The 21,954-nt window shown below is 44.9% G+C and overlaps 1 protein-coding gene across 2 annotated transcripts in view; it reads left to right on the top strand.

Moving 5' to 3' along the window:
• Positions 1–21,954, top strand: part of TMEM120B (transmembrane protein 120B) — a 119,859-nt gene that overhangs the window by 52,233 nt on the left and 45,672 nt on the right. For both annotated transcript variants that reach the window (XM_086942991.1, XM_086942990.1), the window contains exon 5: positions 16,045–16,140. In XM_086942991.1, coding sequence (XP_086799117.1) covers positions 16,045–16,140 — 96 coding nt within the window. The remainder of the gene's footprint in view (positions 1–16,044; positions 16,141–21,954) is intronic.

Raw genomic sequence — 21,954 nt, 5'->3', positions numbered from 1 at the left:
TGGTTTTCTTTTTTAAAATGTTTTAAAAATATTTTTATTAATTTTCTGTTTGATACAAACTTTCAACATGACCAAGGAATTACAGTAGACATAATGCACTGAGTTCAATCACGTCTTTACATACTCTATAACAAAATATCATTAGTTCTTGAAACAACTTCGTAACATGACCGGTATCCATCAATTATTTTGCTCTGTGCTCACATTACTAATATAAATGTGATCAAGAGAGTGGTTGCATCAGCGTGAGGTTTTACTTGCAGTGTGTATTCAGGGGTCACGTTTTGCCAGGAGGTTTCCCTGGTGTTTGATTCCCCTGCTTATCAATGTATTTCAGAGTTTTGTTGTTTTGTCTTGGTTACTATTCTTCATCTGGCTGTCTAGAGTGACCTGTATCAAGCATTTGGATACAGCTCAGTATAACTTCACACAATGTTTGGCTCTGAATAGCATGTAACTTCTCGCACCCCTTCAAAGCAGTTTGTCATTTTGATCTATCAATTTCTTTTGTATCCTGTATCAGACTGTAGCCTGGCCAGATTTCCTGCCCTTTGTTCTGTTTGTTAATGTTGGTCTTTTGGCTTAAAATATAGCCTGATTATTGATATTGCAGGCAACTTTGTTCTTTTTTTTTGGTTTGAGTTATGACCCCTAACAAGGCACGTCTTGGAGGTGTCTTTGGTTATTCTACCAGTCAGTGGTCATATTGCTTGCATGATCTCAGTCCTGTATTGGGATACGTCTATGCAATCCGAGTACATGTACATGAGGTTTTTGTTTTTGGAATTACATTTGAGAGAAAAATTCTGTTTATTGTTCAGTTAATAAAAACTCACAATGTAACACATTTTGCACATTTCATACAAAATATCCCAAAATAACAAATTTAAAAATAAAGTTATTACCATATTTAAAACAATTAAGTCGTAGTTTAAAACCACCTAAAACATACTGCCAAAGTGCATTTGCGAGGACATGTTCCACCTACTATTTCCGCTGTACCTAGAGTGCCCTATTCCCTCTTGTGATTATTAATCATGCTGCACACTGAGTAATCCCATTCAGTAGGGCAATAAATGAAGTACTATGGTGTGACCCGCTGGGCAGCTCGCAAGGTTTTTGATTGGGCCCTGGCATTAGATAAAGTGAGCTTACATCATAGAAGGCTTTGAAGAGCAATGTGCCTTTTGGAAAATCATCTCAAAACTTTACAGATACTAAGCCCTTATTTTTCACAATATTCAAAGTGCTCATATAATAATGAGCCAGCACGACTCTTGCTATCTCTCCTTCCTAGCGGTTTGTTCCTAAATTGATGGAATAGTGTGAAGCTAAAACCCTTTACTTTGCTCTTTTAGCTACACACTAAACACTGAGTAAATCCATTCAGTGCAATGGCATTTAGGGTATCTATCAAAGAATTGATGGGAAGATCCTGTGTAGTCTGTAGGTCATCAAATAAGTGCAGTGTAATATATTTATACTGAATCAGCTTAACCCCAGTGCCTGTTTCCAATAGGCATCTGTCAAGTCCCTTCCCATATCCTCGGCCAATGCTTTTCTGTGTCTGGGCAGATACTTCCGCCTCGTGGCCCTCAAGGCCAAGTACATCTGTGACCCAGTGTGTGTGTATTAATGGCCTCCATGCCACAGTCCCAACATCATTTGACAGTGCTAATTACAGCATTTAAGGTTATCCATTTTAGCTAGTTTCACAAGGTAGAGCAGGCACCATATTAGGAGGTGGGGGATGCATATACCATCACAGTGGTTGTCTTCTGCAGGGTTCGGAGTTGTACACAGCATCCTTGGCAGCCTTCGGTGTTGCTGCTACATTAGGAATACATGCGTAATCAGCAGTGTTTCCCCTGTTTTCCTTCATATTTATTGAACCTGCATTATCTGGATCTGCTAACAAACCCCGAGCGACTGCATCTGTGCAAGTAGAGCAAGCTGGAGAGTACCATCATTTTGATGACAGCTATCCTGCCCATTGCAGAAAGGGACGGCTTCCAATGGCTGGACTCCTGAAAGTAACAGGGTTATGTTTCCAGGCATCGAGGCCTCTTCTGTATACTAGAACTGAACGCCTAGATATTTTGAAGTTATGGGTTCCTGTTTGAGGCGGTAACACTGGCAGATCATAGGGGTCTAGCCCTGATGGTGACCTCAGTGGGTACCGTTCACGACTTGTCTGTGTTCACCTCGAGCATAGATACTTACTAAAGCTTTCCAGGTGGGCCAGCACCGTTGCTGTACTCGTTGCACAACAAAGGTACTTTAATGCGTACAATAATTCACCTTCTGCATATAGGGATACAGTAATGATCTTCTGTCCTAATTTAATTCTCCTGACGTGCCTTCTTGACACAGCACCACCGCCAGGTCGGACAGAAGTGGCAACATGAAACTCTAACTCTGGTCTCCCTGATTTCACCCTGCGGAGGACTAGGTTTAGATATTTCCAGTTAAGTGTTAAATGCCTTCTTTATGTCATTTATTCCTTCTCTGTGACACCATCACCACCATTGAGCTCTCTCTTGAGTAGTTTCCTTACATTCAGTGCAGTATTTCTCTGGGAACAGAGCCCAATTGGTCGGGATATATAAGGTTGCGTAACACTGGATATCCCAGCTGCAGATATTTCACCCAGTACCTTGCAGTCTAGATTCAGCCAGGAGAATGGTTAAGAGGACATCTCCAAGGGTCCTCTGCCTTACAGCTTACTGTGTAGTAGGGCTGGCCTCTCAGCCATCAATGTTTGCAGTAGGTCTCTTGTGAATACCAACCATTCATAGAAACTTAAACAAATATTTCCCTTGGCTCAGGTTCTGAACTGTCCAAGCCCAATGCATTTGAACATTACCAAAATTCACCTTCCGTAATTGCTGGTACGATCTTGAAGTTTTGGGGTGGGAACTGTGTGTACATGTGACTTCCACTGTTCACCTTTCTCTCATAAGGTGACTCTGTTGTGTGTTCCCCGTAGGAAATCTTTTGACTTTATGCGTCTCTCATGTGGCACTTCTTGCAGGATATCAGTCTAGGAGAAAGTTCATGTAGGTTTCCACTCCATGTCCTGATGCCACAGCCATACTGGTTTAGCCAGCTGTGCTGCTGGCCGAACATTGATTAGTAGATGAGCAAGAGAGGACAATTTACTTGTGTCCCTCAGTCTGTAATCTCTCATCCGCCATCGTAGATGTGATTCCTGTCAGAAGTTATGAGCCCGGGTCGTCGTCGTCCTCTTTCGTTGTTCCTGGTGTCATTGTACTAGTCTCAGTCTCCTTTGGCATCTCTGGAATTTTTATGCTATTATGCACTGTACATCAGTGTCTCCCGGTTGGCTTCTGCAAGGTCTTCCAGTTCTGATTCTTATTTTTGTGTGAAGCCCAGAACCTTATGGTGCGTTCCACCTTCCCTTTATGTTCTGCTTTCTATCCGTTGACCTGCTTGCTGACAGCCAGTGACACTGTGAAGTGTGAGCCTGCCACATCTACGATTTTCAATGTAGCTGGGATGAAAAGCATGCATTTGAGGTTTAGAGAGGGGAAGAAGAGATTTGTCTTCAGGAACGCGCTGTGTTGTTGCTGCAACCCCGAACCCACTCCCCCCCCCCCCCCCCCCCCCCCCTTCACCTCCCCCTATACCCCTCCCCCTTGGGTAGTCTTGAAAGAGGAATATCTTGTTGTCCTGGACTTCACCGGTTTCCATGCAATTTACCATTTCAATAAAAAAAATGGGTTATTCCCTGTGGCTTGGTCTCGGTGCTGAGCCACTTCTCAAGATATAGCTCCATACTCGGACCCTCTGTTTCCAATGGAAGCCCTGTCATCCTAATTTTGTGTACCCTCTGCGTCCTCTTCCAGGTAGCTCCATGAGGTATGAGACTTGTTTTTGGATGTCTCGTTTGAATGGTTGCACTGTTGCCACACAGTTTCAACTTCATTTATTCTACATAAAATCTTATGCTGATCCACTCGGAATAGGTTAAGATCCATGGATTCACTGTCAGTTTTCAGCTCCAGGGCCTTGCATGTCTCTCTGATGGCCATTAGCATAGCATGCAACTTGTCCTGCTTCAAGGAGTTGTCTCTGAAGTCCCCTATTACTGATTTGGTTGGCTAGCAGGCTCCTCACTGTTATGCTGACTTCGGATTCATTGTGTTGGGCCTGTGTGCCTTGGGTTTGACCTTTATAAAGAATATAATTTTGGCGAATGTATGACGTTACAATGCATACATTTACAACACAGTTTTTACATCGCAACATCCACAACGCATTCCATTACATCGCATTACACTACATCGCATATTAAAAAACTACCTTTACAACACATTCCATAACATTATATACTACCTTTACAATGCATTCCATTACATTGTATACTACTTTTACAACACATATCATTACAACGCATACCATTACATTGCATTTAAGGTAAGTATTGGATAGTGTAGGGGAAAAAAATACTAGTCTAACTCCAGGGGGTGCAACAGTAGGGTAAGTGTTGGATAGTGTAGGGGTACTACGAGTTGTAATGGTATGTGTTGTAATGGTATGCGTTGTAGTGACATGCAATGTAGTGTTATGCGTTGTAATGCCTGGGTTGTAGTGACGTGCGTTGTAAAGGATGTTGCGTTGTAAGTGTAGTGCGATGTAATGACCGCGTTGTAAAAGTTGTTTCCCATTTTTGGAGGGGAGATGGCAATTTGGTGGACTCGCCCTTCCCACCATCCATCCTCACTTTGCTGCTCCCAGTAAGTGAATAATGTCATCCAGCAGAGGTCCTTCTTCCTGTGCGGCCCTGCAACCCTAATGTGCTTCTTCCAGGGTCTTTTTCTGGCGGTGAAACTATTCTCTGTACTCACCCAAGTGAATGAATGAATGGGGGGGGGATTGGTAAAGTGCATAGCCTCTCCGGGGTATGTCCCGGCACTGAATGGGACAAAACCCCCAACTTTACTCACTCACTGGAAAAGCCAGAACTTGACTTTCTCCATCGGAATCGGGCACCGTTCCTGTGGAAGTTAGTTCTAGGCTTTAGCTGCCCAAAAGGAAAAGGCTTTGCCTATCCCCTACGAACGCTCTTAATACGGAAATCGACAAGAGAGGCTGAAGAAGACCGCAGTGTTCTGGAGGGACAATAGTGTACGAATCTCTTTGCCTTGTAGCTCAGGCTGGACAGAAACACTGCTCCATGAACCGGTGCCAAGGCTTTGAATACTATCCTTTTCCTTATCGGCAGCCAGAGGAGAGCCTCCAGAGCCGAAGAAATGGATGAGCGCCTAGGTAGACGCAAGAGGAGCCTGGCTGCTGCGTTTGAACCACCTACAGGCAGTTCACCAATGCCTCCACAATTCATAAATAAAGATGATCAACGCATGCACCACCACTTTCCCTACTTCCAAAGAAAGGAGGGGAAGTAATTTTTTCAGGGTGCTGAGCATAGCGAAGCACTGACCCACTTGCGAGATCTGCGGCCGCATGAAAAGAAAAATGTCTGACTTCAGCGCTAAATTTTTTAGGACAGTGTCTGGAGGGGAAAAGGGGGTGGGGGCAGTGCAGGGGACCAAAGATCTTCCCACCAATTAGACAGATGAGATCCACATGAGATATGTCTTTTCTGAATTACATTTAAGTTGGCAGCCATTCAAAAACAGCATGCAAACACTATGTGAAGGAGGTTGCAATAGAGGCATGGGGCCCATCAAACGCGAGAAGAGGAATTGGGTATCCTAGTCGTATGAAATAATTTGACACCCAAAAGGCTCTACCACATCAGCCAACGGGGACATGAATATATTGAATAGGGTATGGCTGAGCAGGGAGCCCTTTGGCACCCTTTGCTTGGCTGCCTTAACTACAGAGGAAAAAGGAGTGAGCCAGACAGACTGGCATTTGGAGTCCAAAAAGGACCTACAACAGTCCCACACAGTACCCCCCCACACCTAGGGCAGACAGTCAGTGCAGGACGATAGTGTGTGGTACGGTGTTGAAGGCGGAAACAAATGGAGAAGGGTCAGAACCAAATTAATTTTTCTTCATCCAGTGGCCATTTAACATGATCCAATATGGAAGAAGTGAAATTGGCCTGTAATTACTAAACATTTTATGGTTTAAAGCTGTTTTTTTAAGCACCTGGACCCAATTTTCAGGCAGCAAGCAGAACCTCCAGAGCAAAAGACTGATTGAAAATAGAATTGAGCAACGGGTTAATTACATTTGTCGCTGCGGCACGCATCAAGATTGCTTCTCTCGATTGTTATAAAGAAATTGACCTAAACTGAGTCAGCCTGCTGCTAAGGCTGTCCGGAGTCTGAGCACCTACAGGAGGTAGATTCTCCTGTAGAGCAGACCATGAACTTTGAATATCCGAGATTTTAGTCTTAAAAAAGTTTCTAAACCATTGCACATCTCTTGAGATAGGGCATTTTTGTACAGTCTGAGAACAGGTTTTTTAGTGTTCAGAAATCTGGCGCTCTACTTCTCACGGTAAGTTTTCAAAGTATCGTAACTTAAGTTAGGTGCTTCTTGGCAGAGGAAAACCTTAACCTCTGTAAGAGAAGAGGATCAGGGACCTCCCTCTAATGTAATTGTATAGGGCAGTTGCCCTGTGACCGGGCTGCCGAAAGAGATAAGGTTTTCATGAGCTTAAAGATTTCAGTTTGAGAGACGTGATTAGCTCTAGGGGCAGCTTTACAGTTCTCTTGCCTGTAGTTTGCTGCACAGTGCGCAGTTCAGTGAGTCCCTTCCTGTTCCACTGCCCTTTGGATTTCACTTGCTGCATCCCATGCGAACTGCTTGAGCTGCTGCAGTCTGCTAGATTGGACAAAGTGGGGGGGGGTGGGTGCAGAACCTGAACCCAGCAGTGTTAAGTGGCAGTATGTCGGTCCTCTACGTAATGGGGCTCAGCTCGTTTCCCCCACCCATTCATTTACGTGTGGTTCCTGCCGGATTCCCCACCCCTGCCATTGGTTCATCAGGCCTGTGTGGCCTCTCCACTTCTCAGTCCCAAGCCACCAGAGCAACCCACTGACTGATTTGTTAGGGGCTTTTACCTGCCAGCTTACGAGAAGTTGGAGCACCATTCCATAATTTCCAAGCCGCAAGCTTTCCTGCTTCAGCCCTATAGCTGCGTCATGCTCCATTCTGCTCCCCCAGAGCTAACCGCTGTCTGAGACACCAGCGTTTCTCAGTGACAGCAGTTGTACACCTGGGTCTCCAGAGATGGGTGAGCCACCTAAGGCTCAAGCCAGAGGCCTGGCTCTGGCTATGCTTGAGATTCTCTTGGGACCTCAAGGTCAAACGAGCTGAACTTTAAAGTGGCTTCTGAATACCACCAACGCTTTACCATCATATGCCATGAATTAAAAACATTGCATAAATCTCGGGTGTTAAAAATGAGAGAGATAGAGGTAGCCATCTTGTTGATGGATTGCATAATGTGAAACAGAAAACCTCGGACCAATTCTGGCTTCCCTACTTGACCAAATTGTGTGATCTAAGCAAATATTTTATTTTGTAGTGCCACCTTTTTCTTCACCCGATTGTTGCATGATTTAGATGCCAACTATTTGCAGGGCTTGCATGTGATCTTAGAGCCCCGTGACACCCTTGACTCTGGCTCGGCTCTGCCTGTCATTTTGGCGCTTCACCCACCTCTGTTGGTCTCTCCTCGGCCTCGTTGGACAGAAGCTAGGTAAATTGAGGTATTAATCAGTGGATATTGCGAGGAAATTTCGCAGGCTAGGTGGAGTGTTTTGAGAGTGTGACTTCCCGACCATGGCCAACAAGTCATGCTGGGCCTTCTGTATCCTAAAAAAACAGGGGTGCCGTTTGCACTAGTCAGATCGCAAAAGAGCCCATGGCAGCCAGCACGTGTTTCGCCCCCTTTACATGGCCATCCAGCCTGGGGCTTCCTTGGGGCATGGTGAAATCTGTTCAGGACCAATTTGGTCCTGTTTACTCTGCTCGTGGTGGTAAATTTCTCAAATTTCTCTGGCGTAATGCCCTGGCTTCGGCAGTCATTGCAGTCGGCATCATAACACATAAATATTATAACCTTGCATACCTTGTACTGGAATTCTCTCTAGCGAAATGGCGATTTTCACTTGTCCTGACGGAGTACTTGTTGTTGAAGCCTGCCTGAGACACCGTCCCTGCCGCTGCTGTCTTAAGTCGGTAGGTTAATCACATGCAGTGCTTTAAATGGGCCGGTACTCACTGGTACTGAGTACCGGAACTTCTTATTTTTAGCACTCTGAGTACCGGCACTTCTCGACTGCAGAGGAGAGTACTGCTACTCATAAAAGGTAGGCGCATCGGCTGCTTGTGCTGGTGACCGGACTGACAGCCAAGGCACTTCTGTAGCCGTGACTGGTTAGCTGCTCATTTGCATAACGTCCGGTGTTCACCATCCCGCTGTGTTGCACACACCGGATCGAGGCAGCCAGGTGACAGCGCAATTCAGAAAGCAAAGGAAGGTGACGCGGTTAAAATGGCTTTAATCCTATCATTCTTTTGAGTGAGTAGCTTACGTTTGTCTGTTTGCCAGTGCTTTTTTTGTGTGAGGAAAAAAGCGAGAGAAAGGGAGAGATTCAATATACTGTTGGGAGGTATATTAAAGGAAATCTGTGGAATGCTTGGTGTGCGCACGTCTGCTTGATTTTTTCTGTGTGTGCGCGCTCGAATATATTCTGTTGTGCCAAGCAACAGCAAATAACAGTATGGAAGCTGTAAATATTATATAACAAGGAAATGTTAAAACATCACCGTGTTTGGCTGTCGTTTTGTGTTTTGAATTAACCTGTTTGATTTATAGAAACGCATTTGAAATGTGTTTTGGTATGTGCTGCAACTAGTATTAAAGTCAATAGGTATTAGCAGGTCTTGTTCTTAGCCCCGCCCCTAGCCCCGCCCACTCGCGTCATTTATGGATGTGAGAGTCAGTCGGACTCCAGTAAACTTGCCAGACTTGTGCTGGGTAACGCGCGTGTTGCGCTTCTTTTAAAGCCTTTTAAAGCATTTTGCTTTCATTTATTGTGCATGCTCGCTCGCGCTTGTCTAACCCCCCTTTTGTTATCCAGGGCTCACCTTGACCTCCTTGACTGCGTGTTCAGCAGTCTCTCTCCCGCTCTTGCAGCTCGCCGCTTCAGGCACACGGGCGCTCACGCAGGAGATCGATTCCTGCCGGGACGCGCTGGTGGCCGCCATCTTGGGTGAGGAGGGTGTGTGGGTGAGCGGTGCAGGCTCGGACCAGCACCGCAACTGACCTATAAAATGGCGCCCCCCTACAGGGAGCGCAGCGGGCACGCCGTCAGCGCGCCGAAGTCGCGCCTAAGTCCAGCCCGTCTGCGCCCGTCCGCGGCCGGACGGGCCCAGGGGCTAGGGATCTTACCACTCCTATACCATACTCTTCGTCCGCTCTTAGGCGCTTATGCGCCTCTGCTAGCCCCCTTCCACCTGATACCTGGAGTCGCATCACATCACTCGGTATTGCTGGCACCTCACTCCCTAACCTTACGCCAACGCCAGTACGTACCACCCCGGCCCCTATCGAGTCACAGATTCGGATTTTATATTTAAACACCCGTTCCATGGTCAAGCACCAAGTAGATATTCTGCATCTACTCATGACAGAAATCCCCGACGCCCTACTGCTATCGGAGACTTGGCTCACCGATGACTCACTCCCAGACATTCTGGCTGCGTTGCCTCCAGACTACTTCATGTTGAACACTAATCGATCAGGGGGCCGTACCGGGGGTGGGGTGGCGGCGGTGATACGCAAGGACCTCAAGATTGTCACCTCCGCAGTCATGACTCTACCGGAAGTGGATACCCTGGTCCTCAGCCTTGGGACTGAGGTAGGTGCTGTCACTCTCATGGTACTCTATCGCCCCCCCCACTCCATGCCGTCTTTCCCTTCATCCTTCATCGATCAGCTGACCAACATTGCCACCTTCTCCCCCCGTATTGTCATCATCGGTGATTTTAATTATTGGTTCCAGCATGAGGACGCTGGCCCGCACGCTTCCGAGCTGTTCGAGGGTCTTTCGAGCCTGAATTTTGTCCAACTAATCAGGTCTGCAACCCACAAGGGTGGCCATACCCTCGACCACATCGGGACCCATGGGGTCAAGTCCTCTCACCCACTTATCACCTTGTGTGTGGTCAGATCATTTTTTGATCGACACCACATTTACGGCGGCCGGCCAGATTAGGGTTCCCCCGCGAGAAGGTGGCACTGCTCGTAAGTGGAAGGCTGTCGATTCCTCCAAATTGCTGGCTCATCTATCCCAAACCTGTCCCCCGTCATCTTTAAAAACCAGTGCTGATGGGCTTTATGAGTCAGTAACAGACTGGCTCACGACAGCCAGTGACATCTTTGCTCCTTTAACCAAGTTCCCCAAGTCCCGGCACGGTAACTCCCATAAATGGTTTACCCCCCACCTTAAGACCCTTCATCTGGAACTTCGGCAACTTGAGCGTAAGTGGAGGAGAGACTACTGCTCTTAAAGCAGAGATGCCTATGTGGCCGCCCGCAATAGGTACAAATTGGCCATCCTCGCAGCAAAAAAAGCTTACGTCTCAGAGAAAATTCTATCTGCCCCCTGTCAGTCGAAAGAGATCTTTAAAGTTCTCAATGAATTTACTTCTGATCCCAGGACGCTCCCAATTCAGATCCCCACTCAGGAAGCATGCAATACCATCAGCACCTTCTTTTTGGAAAAAATTGTATTGATTAGGGACACCATTCCAGTTATCCCTCCTGGCGCTGGATCTGTTTCCCCTCCTCACAATACCCTCTCATTCACACAACTCCCTCTTCTAGATCCCACCTCTCTGGCCACTCTCGCCACTCGTGTTAAGTCTGGATCTCCAGACGATTGCTGCCCCCCCTCTGTACTTCGGGACATCTGCCACTCTTTACCTGACGCTATTCTTCCTCTGTTAAACTCTTCCCTTTCTTCTGGCACGGTACCGGGCGCCTTCAAGGAGGCTGTGTTGGTGCCCCTTGTGAAGAAGCCAGGGGCCGACCCCGAGGTCCCGGCAAAATACCGTCCTATTTCTCTCTTACCTTTCTTTTCTAAAATCCTGGAAGCCCACGTCACCACCTGTCTCTCACAGTTTATCGAGAGCTCCAACTTTCTCGAGGTCAATCAAGCCGGCTTCAGACCCGGCCACTCTACGGAGACAGTGATCTTGGCCGTGCTGGATGCCTTGAGAGACGGTGTAGACAAGGGTATCCCCCAGGCCTTGGTACTATTAGATCTGTCAGCCGCCTTCGACACGGTGGATCATAACATCCTTCTCCACCGTGTCGAGCAGGCTGGCATCCAAGGCCTGGCGTGGGCCTGGGTCAAATCTTTTTTGACCGGCAGGTCTCAGACCCTTAGTTTGGGCACTTTCAGGGCTCCCAGGGAACACTCGCCCTGTGGAGTCCCCCAGGGTTCCTCTTTATCCCCTCTTCTTTTCAATCTTTATCTTCGCCCTCTTCTTTTTTCATTGAGGCAGTGGGACGTCACCGTGTTTAATTACGCGGACGACCTACAACTCATCTTTCCTCTTAACTCCCCTTCTGCTATCCCTAATTTTCAGGCAGCTATGTCCCACATTCTTCATTGGATGGGCCACAACCAGCTAAAATTGAACCCCGGTAAGACGGAGCTCCTCCTTCCTGGCAGGAGCGCCACCTTCTGGGGGCCACAATTTTGGCCGGCGGAGCTTGGTCCTTCCCCCACTCCTGTGACCTCGGTGAAAAGCCTGGGGGTCACAATTGACTCCAGCTTATCCCTTGGGCCGCAAGTAGGGACGGTGGTCTCGTCCTGCATCTACCAGCTACGTAGGATCAGGAAGGTGGCATACCTCTTTACACCAGATGCCCTCCTGTGGATCATCATGGCCCTCGTCCTGTCCCGCTTAGATTTTTCTAATGCCATCTACCACGGCCTACCTAAAACCACGATGGCCAGACTGCAAGTGGTCCAAAATCAAGCGGCGAGACTGGCCCTAGGGATCCCGAAGTGGCAATCTGCCAGGCCTCTTCTTGCCAAACTTCATTGGCTCCCTGTCACCTCAAGGGTAGCCTTCAAGATTGGCTGTATCATCTTTAAATCTTTAGCTGGGGCCTGCCCTGCTTTTGTAAAATCTCTTCTCATTCCCTACCGCCCAGCTCGGGATCTGAGATCCGCTCACCTTCATCTCTTGTCTGTCCCCTCGTACAAGCTCTGTAGATCTGGAGGCCGGAGATTTGCTTACCTGGCCCCCAAACTTTGGAACTCTTTTCCTGCACCTCTTAAAACTTCTAACTCTTTAACCCTTTTCCGTAAATCTCTAAAAACTTGGCTTTTCCCTCAATCTGGCTAATCCTTCTGTCCTCTTTACCTCCAACCAGCGCCAGGAAACCCATGGTGTCAGTGCGCTCTATAAGCACCCCCTACAATACAATACAATACAATTTAAATGGGCACCTGCACTATTTTGTTCCCATTTAAAGCACTGATCGCGTGTAATCCTAACTGGAGCATAGTAGATTATACGATTTGGCAAGAAAACCAGTTGCCCTCATTAGAGCTGGCAGTATACAGGTTTATATTGTGCTAGCGAAAATAGCTTGGTTCGCTCAGTGATGCCATTTCATTGAGGGAAAGTTGGTTCCCTTCTGCTTCTCACCTCGCTTCGTCGCCGCAAACATTTGCTATTTAAGAATGATTTTAAGGGTCTTTATTTACTACCTTTCCAATAAACTACTTTTACATCCAGTGCTACTCCCTTAACATCCAGCAGGGGGAGCTACAGAATTAGCTTTAAACAGTTCCCTTTCAGTAACTGGGTTCATCACTTCAAACCTTTGTCGGTTTTTTATAGCCGCTTTTTCTTCAAGAATGTGCGTTCAGCCATTCACTTAAAACCACCCCACCTTTGAAGTGAAAAAATAAGCATTTTTGAGCAAATTATACTCTGGGTGTGTCCCGTATGGGAAAAAATGACTTTCTTGAGACTAGAAATTCCTTTTTAGGTGAACCAGCAGGTTTTCTGCAATTAAGCGCGTCTCAAGGGTGTCACGGAGCACGACTATTTAAGTGTTTACTTATTCAGTCTGCGCATTGTTGAGCTCCTAAGGTGTCGCCAGGAGAGTTGAGTAACCTGTCTGCCTAAATGTGTTGTCCTACCTCCTTCAGACAGCGTTTAAAATTCTTTTGTAAATCCTCCGGGAAGTACGATGCACCAAATCGCACTAGCCTGATGGGTTGGAACCCTCCGGGCTATGGCTGTATGTCTGCATGACAGCAGTGTGCTGGCGTGCTTCAGCGGGCCGTGGCTGTGGCTGTACATCCGCATGACGGCAGCGTCGCTGCTTGCTTCAGTGGCTAGACGCCAGCATGACGGCAGTGTGGCTGCTTGCTTCAGCGGCTGCATGTCTGCATGACGGCAGTGTGGCTGCTTACTTCAGCGGCTGCATGTCTGCATGACGGCAGCGTGGCTGCTTGCTTCAGCGGCTGCATGTCTGCAGAGTGGCTGCTTGCTTCAGCGGCTGCATGTCTGCAGAGTGGCTGCTTGCTTCAGCGGCTGCATGTCTGCAGAGTGGCTGCTTGCTTCAGCGGCTGCATGTCTGCAGAGTGGCTGCTTGCTTCAGCGGCTGCATAACTGCAGCGGGGCTGCTTGCTTCAGCGGCTGCATGTCTGCATGACGGCAGCGTGGCTGCTTACTTCAGCGGCTGCATGTCTGAAGAGTGGCTGCTTGCTTCAGCGGCTGCATGTCTGCAGAGTGGCTGCTTGCTTCAGCGGCTGCATGTCTGCAGAGTGGCTGCTTGCTTCAGCGGCTGCATGTCTGCAGAGTGGCTGCTTGCTTCAGCGGCTGCATGTCTGCATGACGGCAGCGTGGCTGCTTGCTTCAGCGGCTGCATGTCTGCATGACGGTAGCGTTACTGCTTGCTTCAGCGGCTGCATGTCTGCATGACTGCAGCGTGGCTGCTTGCTTCACCGGCTGCATGTCTGCATGACTGCTGAGTGGCTGCTTGCTTCAGCGGCTGCATGACTGCAGCATAGCTGCTTGCTTCAGCGCCTGTGACTGTACATCTGCATGGCGGCAACGTGGCTGCTTGCTTCAACGGCTGTACGTCTGCATGACTGCAGCGTTGCTGGGTGCTTCAGCGGCTGGGGCTGTATGTCTGCATTACTGCAGCGTGGCTGCTTACTTCAGCGGCTGTGGCTGTACGTCTGCATGACGGCAGCATGGATGGGTGCTTCAATATGATTTATGTAGTAAAAAAAAAAGTTGTTTTCCTGCATCTTATTGTAAAGGCAAGAAAACCTACTTCGATTATCTTTCATTTGGGGATTTGCGCGCACTTTAAGTCGCTGCATTCTGCATTTGGTCAACTCCCTTATTGACTGAGCTCACACATTTACACTATGTGAGTCCCTTACCACTATTGTGGTTTTCAAGACACGTTCCCTGGAAAAAGTACATGTCAAAGATGTTGCATTTGTTATTTTCACTTATTATAAAATCTCGAAAGAACAAATCACTCGTGCGTAGTTTCAACGCCTTTTTTTTTACCATGAAATCACATGGTTATCTATAAAATGTATGAAGAATTTAAGCCGCTGCTACAGCATGCTTGGGCCTATGTGCCTTGCAAGTGCCAGGTGAGTATTCCATCTGTCTTTGACTTCTTAAATAGATTTGACATATACAGGTTGTTGATTTTTGCTGAATTCTCATCTGAGAATCATGTTTTTTCCTAAGGTAGCCTAGCTGGTGCTAGTGATTTTAATGTTTCCTTTTATTTGAATCTCGTTTCAACCTGGGCAACTCTATATATCCAATCTGAACTAGGGTAACACAGTTATATGAAACACATTTGTCCATTAGGATTCATTCATAGGTACATATGGACTGATTTTGCACAATTTATCAATGCCATACAATTTGTGGGTCTGACTAAAGTGTTCTCTTGCACTGGGGTGTTAGTAGGTATCCTTCTCCTTGATACGGGTAGGTGACCCAACAAATATACTTGCAATCTATTCGCCATCAGTTGCTCAGTTATGTACAATGTGTTGAGCGTCTGTCTTAAACCTTAGAAGCTGAATAGATGTGCCCAAAACGGTGCGGAATCATGAGGGAACTAGGCTAGTGCCCCATCCACAGTACCCCGAGGAATTTGTGGTCTGTCGCAACACCCCAAATCAGTATGTATACGTCGTAACCTTCTGGAAAAGCTACTATCCAATCGCTCTCTGCTAAACTTGAGCAAAGTTGTTTTTACAGCCGCATTCAGACTTTGAGGTTGCACAAGGTATACAGTGTCTCCTCTCTCCAGCCTGCAGCGCAGCCACAACTTTTTGTCCTGATGAGACTTGCATATCGAGACCTTGGTCGAAAAGTCGACACACATTTCTGGTTGTAATTGAATTTGATTCCGTTTGAGACCACGGATAATATACTTTGCTTGTCTCACCATTTATTGAGGAAGCACCAGATGATTATGTGCTTTTATGATATTCTATAGAAATATCCAGACCACAATGAGCACTGCACCGTCTCCACTCTATACATTTAGTTATTTTGAAATACACTGAATATGCACCAAAAAGCTAGGTCTCATTCTTTTCTATAATTCTTGCATTTAATGTGGTTGATGCAATTGAAAGCAGTACAATATTGATAATTTGGGTAGAACCATTCCTTATGTACCTAGGAATGAATCCTACTGGACGAATGTCCATTTAGTTGAGTACTGGCTGAGGTCAGCATCTCTACCTAGTGCCTCAAAAAGTCAAGGATGGTCGTATATGTGAGTTGAAAAAGGAAGATTTTAGTGTCCAGTCGTTAGGAATGATGAACATGCCTTACTTTATCTAAGACTGACAGTGCATGGTCTCTTCCTAACTTTGTTTCTTGGCAGAATGCTTTTTCAGTTTTCAAATCAGTCTCTAAATTTCTTTGAACAATTGATATCTTTACATCATGTCAGTATCCTTTATATGCTGCATTCTGTGTCACGTGCTAATCTTATGATTCTTCTTGCAGATTTGCCTACAAAGATGAATATGAAAAGTTTAAGCTGTATCTGACTATTATCCTGTTACTTGGTGCTGTTGCATGCATGTTCTTTCTACACTATAGGTAAGAACTTGACCTAGTATGATGACCATAAGGTTCTCTCTAGTGCAGTTTAGAAAATGTTTGTCAACTTTGGAGCTGGCAAGGTCCTGGTGTCATATGTGCCTGGTTAATTAAAGTTCTGGCATGTCCAGAATTGTAAATAGGACCTAGTGCTTGCATTAAAAGTGTATTTTTAAAAATTGTGGTGAAACGCCTTAACTTACTCAAGCATTTGCTAATGAAACCGTACTTGGAATCCCACATGTTCCTATGTAATAATGTCTGAAGATGGACTGGTATTGTTTAATAAATCATTTTCCAGACTTCATAATAGTTCAGCGAGGAAGTCCTTTGGTGGTTAATAAAGCAGTTATAGGACTGTTTTTGTTGAATAAAGTGTAAGGCGAGGTCGTCCGTCAGGTGTACCAGCTCCTAGTGGCTAAATAAGGCATATAGAGATATTAGTTCGCAACGGGTTTAAGATATAGACTGTACGTTGTCCCGTATTGGGATCATGGGACGTGACTGTATAGCTTTGACCTTCTGGCTACAGAACTGTGTGTAAGAAATGTTATCCGACCACTAGCTCTGACCACTGTTTTTTCCGTGGCAGAGGAGTTAATTTCTAAATTAACAAAGTAAGATGACTGATGTAAGTGTAAAAACACACTTCTAGGAGCCACATCTGGTAAGATATTAGTATTTATTTATGGAGCAGAGAAACAACATGCCCCTCGCCAGCTGACCAGACCCTAACTGTCAAGCCTGGAATCTCGCTTGGCTGAGGCAAGACACTAGAACATATAGAGATTCTGGAAGACTACTTAAAGGGCAAGGAAAAGGGAATACTTAATGCTAATGGCAATTTTCATGAAGAAATAATTTACAACACACCTCCTTCCCTTAGGGTAATGAAAATCTTGGTATAAACATTTAACATATATAATCATTTAAATAGACTGGTAGTCTACGAGATTGTGAACATCTGGTACAATGTGAAACCGAGATCTTGTGAAACATCATTTGAGAAAGTGTACCATTATTATGATTTATCTGTACACCAACCTGATCAAAAGCATCACTACCACCTTCCTCCCTACGATTCAATGCACTTGGAGATGTATTCATTCCTTCTGGAGTGGGAATCATGTAACCACTATTATACATTGAATCATGACCTTCTTGACTGATGTTTTCAGAAGATGTAGATTTCTGATACAGAGCTACTCTGCGAATATTCCACTTTTCATCATTATCTAACTAAGAACTTTGCACCTTGCAACGTGGAGACCAATTCCCCAATTTTCGGAAGGGGAAAAACATCTGCAACAACATTTTTATTTAGGGATCTCAAATCCACACAATCTAATTTTTTTATCAGCTTTCTGTCTGATCACGACTGGAGATACTCTCAGTTTATCTGATGACATACGTTTCCTCGATTTTCTCTATGTTCCTCACATCTTGAGTCTGAGACAACAAAGGAATCGTGTTCCACTGCACGGCATGGATTCTTCTTGGGCAAGGTGTCGCTCGTTGTTCTCTCAACTCGTCCGTTCTTCTTCTTCACTGCACGTTAATACTTAGATGCTCCTCACCGTTTGGTCAGCACTCCGAATCGTCGCCAAATTGATGTATAGTGTAAAAATACACTTCTAGGAGCCACGTCTGGTAAGTAATTAGTATTTATTTATGGAGCAGAGAAACAACATGCACCTCGCCAGCTGACCAGACCCTAACTGTCAAATCTGGAATCTCGCTTGGCTGAGGCAAGACACTAGAACATACAGAGATTCTGGAAGACTGCTTAAAGGGCAAGGAAAAAGGAAGACTTGATGCTAATGGCAATTTTCACGAAGAAATTATTTACAACAATGACCTCATCTTCTCTTTGTTCCAGGCTCACCGGGGAGCTGCTTGGGATTTTTGCATGGTCCCCTAGCCTTCATTCACTTTGATAAAGTATTGTGGATTTTTAGCATTAGGCCTACTCTTTTGCCACAGTCAATTATTGATGGCAAACAGATGCTTGGAAATTAATGCAAGGAAGACACTTTTGTCAGCTAGCAATGATCACTTGATTTATATTTTGTCTAAGGGTTCCTGTGCCACCACTTTGAAGTACATGATGTAATATCATTCTGAATGGACAGTGCTTGATGTTTATATATAGAACATGCTAATGGAATTCTTCGTGAGACTGATTGGGTTAAGACAGGTAATGGAATATCAAGACCGGAATTAAAGTTCAAAACAGCCTGGAGCTGAAAGGTGGGTTTTGGAAGCAGGTCACCAGTATCTAGGAAGAAGTGGTTACTGGTATAGATGGACTACAAGCTACCTCCCCTACAAGCTGATGCAGTAACCATCAGGAATTTTTATTTGTGGTTAAGAAAATCAAGATGTCTGAATAAGGAACTCGAGAGGACTACATGCCTACTAATGTAAAGCTCTTCAGAAGTTCCGAGACTAATGGGACCGCTGGAGAATCTTCTAACTGTGTCCAGTCTGGAAATCTGAAATAACTGATGACTTAACTCATATTCTCAAAACTGCTGATGACAGAAATCAGCCCCATGAAAAACAAAAAAAGGGGTGCTCGAGCACCTTTTTTCACTTCAGTACCCTGTACAAGCTTGTCATAAGGCCCAGCTTCCTCCACTTTCTTTACATGGCTTCAGCTTGTTCTTTTAAGTTTCCCTTTTCTTGCTTAGGTTTCTTATGTCTTCTGTGCCAATTCCAAAGTTTTACTGATCAGGTCTTACAAAGCTGCTGGCAACATGGGGGTGGAGTAGACCGAAATATATAAAAGCGTTGGGCTGAATATTTAATGAATTATGGAAAGACCCCTATGTATACAAGCAAACAAAAAGTTCTTTTTAATAATGTCTTCAGAGAAACTACAAAATAAATGGATACATTGCAGAGTACAAAAATACATTTCATATGCAAGCCAGTGCCATTTTTCGCTTGAGCAAGAGTCCTAACCCCAGAAATCTTTGTGCCATAGAACATAAATGTCCTGTAAATGGGCAAAGAAAATCCTTAAACTATGTTCCTGTATAGCCCACCAAAGCGCGGAGATACCTCATGGGTCGATTCTGGCGCGATATAAGCAATTAAATAAATAAAAATAAATAAATAAATCCCAAAATGTGAATCTTCTTCAAAGTATCATCTTCTTTAGCATTTACTAAACAGTGAACATTCTAAAAGACAATACCAACTCACTTTTCAGGGCAATCCTCGTCATTTACAGTTCACCTTCTTCAGCATAATCTTTGTGATCATATTGCGAAACATATACTATATTGCATAGTTATGTGTGTGGTATTAAAAGGCAGAAGATGCTGCAATGTCACGAACATGACGTGGTCTATCGTTCCCTTTCGGCTAATTTGTCAAAACCAACTCCCCATGCACAGATACATTCTGCATATGTGCATGTGTCTAAAACATGTCTCAGTAACTTATGAAACCGCTCACTCATTCATAATACATGAGCTAACTCTGGGGCCATCAAATAGCATATTCCAACACCTAAGAAAACATATGTGTTCCGGTCAAACATATCCCAGGCAATTGTGACTTTGCAGTAAAAAACAAAATAGGACTGAGCCTGGAGGTGAGATATATGAGTGATGTCAGTGTGGTTGTTTAATTTCTGCCAATTGGGAGCTGAGCTGATTACACCCTCCTCGTGCGAATCCCTTCCTTTACTTGTAACTTATTGCTTAAGAAAGTACCTAATCCTATACTATCCTGCCTTCAGGGTCTACTTTCCAATGTGCATCTTTGAAATGAAAGGAAGTTGCAAGGAAAGGGTTTTTCCTGTTTATTGCAAGGGGCACGTGACATTGCCTGTTTCCTGGTAAGAACTCTTCCTCAGTAAGCATTGTAAGGTGAAGCTGGATATGCTTGAAATACATTATTTTTCCCCAGTGAGTCCTGGTATTTCAGCAATGGTTTATGCTGCTCTCTGCCTCAAGAGTCCTCGGCTCTGCCCCAATAGAACAGGAATGCTGTGGACTACACTTGTGAGTCTTGGCTTTATGATTATCTAGGTCTCAGTTCTCCTTGATTAGCCATGTGTAAACCGGGTGTATTCCATTTTAGTTGTGGTCTTCTCCCTCATGGACCTGGTTCCAAAGATGTGTGTGATAAAACTTGAGATATTCCTTTATATTTCTATGAGGATTTTGTTTTATTCTAGGAAGGCATATGTTGTTTGGATTGGAAAAAAGTGTGACTCAGTCTAATTTTAAAAACCTTCAGTGATTTTTAAGCTTTTTCTGTCCTCATTCTACAGTGGGCGGCCATTGCGAGTCTGTTTGCTTTAACAAGGAAGATGAGGGACCTTTTCCAGCATGAGGCTATCCAGTGTAGATGTGTCTGCTAGTTTGAGTTAGAAAAGGGAATACAGGAATTTGTGAGGGAATCCTCTGTACTGACCGCTGAGATGGATGCTGCATACAGGGCCCAGAGTGAAGCACTGGAATTATCATTTTCTGTTTAAGAACTCTGCTAATGCACTTGATTCTGTTTGTAAAAATGCACCTATTATTTGTTTTTCTCACTTTCCTTTGGTACCACAAGTATCCTCTTCAAAAGGTGTGCTTACTGCGTCACTTGGCCATGTCCTTGCACATCACCCACGTGATTGAAGATTGGGCTAGACCACCTTCTCCTCCTGGAGTTTAGGCCAGGGGTTCTTACCCTTTGCTAGGTAGCGCTGTGGGTGTACAGACCGATGGTTTTAGCTTGTAGCAGAGCGTGTTTGTGCCAGCAGTATTACTTCAGTGCTAAGCTATGCAAGAGTTTACCATCCGATTTGCAGCAAGTTTTATTTAAATAGAAATACATACCAATTTTGTAAAACCCGATATTTCTAAGCAAAAGAAAAACTCAATGGCGCCTTATTCAAGTCACAGTGCCCATGCAGAAATATTTTGCTTTCTGTTTAATTGGTCCCTCTTTCCGTGGTAGGGTTTTTATCTATTTTAGGTGGCGTCTTTACTGGTCATTTTTGTGTTTGGTTTCCTAACAAACAGAGTTCTAAGTAGCAAGTATATCAGAAATGTAGACGAACTGAGAAAGGTTTTATTTATTTTTAAAGTCACTCTTTAGGTATCATGTATATTTTGTGGGCGGCTTGGTCCCTTTGGTGGCTTCCGGCCTCATTTTAGGACTCACCACATCCTGTTTCGCTCTTGATCTTGTTGCTTTTTTGCTATTTCTTCCTTCCTTACTATTTGTAAAGCGCTCCGATACCCTCTTAGGTCATGTTTGCGCTATATACAACTTTATAAATAAATAAATGAATACATAAATTAGGTGATTTAGTTGTACATGCCAGGAGTAGCTTGTCATGCGACTTAACATTAAGCCTCTAGCACCAAAGTAATGTCATTGTATCCTTTTGACATAAGTGCATGTCTGGGTATTTGCACCAGAGTTCTGCTGCCTTAATTGTATTTCTTTTTATTTAGTTGATTTACATAGCTGATCTCTCTTTACTTTCATGTCTTTATAGTTTGTGTTTTTTGTCTGCCTTATTTTGAACAAGGAGCTCCTCTTGTAGAAGAGAGAAGGGGAATTGATCATTTATTCACGGGGTACACAGGATTTATGGGGCAGAATCTTTAGCGTACTATTATAGTTAACAATCGGATGAGACCAGTGAGATGCAATGTTTAAGGACAACATGTGGAAAAAGTCCTCAAATTCCTCCAGGGAGGTATTGATAAAAAGCTAGTGGAGCTGAAGACACTTCACAGAATGTGCTATAATGTGCAACATGTCCATAAACTTGGGAAGGCAGATGATGAAATCTGC

This window comes from Lissotriton vulgaris, chromosome 11, assembly GCF_964263255.1.
Source record: "Lissotriton vulgaris chromosome 11, aLisVul1.2, whole genome shotgun sequence".
Lineage (NCBI taxonomy): Eukaryota > Metazoa > Chordata > Amphibia > Caudata > Salamandridae > Lissotriton > Lissotriton vulgaris.
Note: the sequence above shows the minus strand (reverse complement) of the source record. Positions and strands in the feature narration are given on the sequence as shown.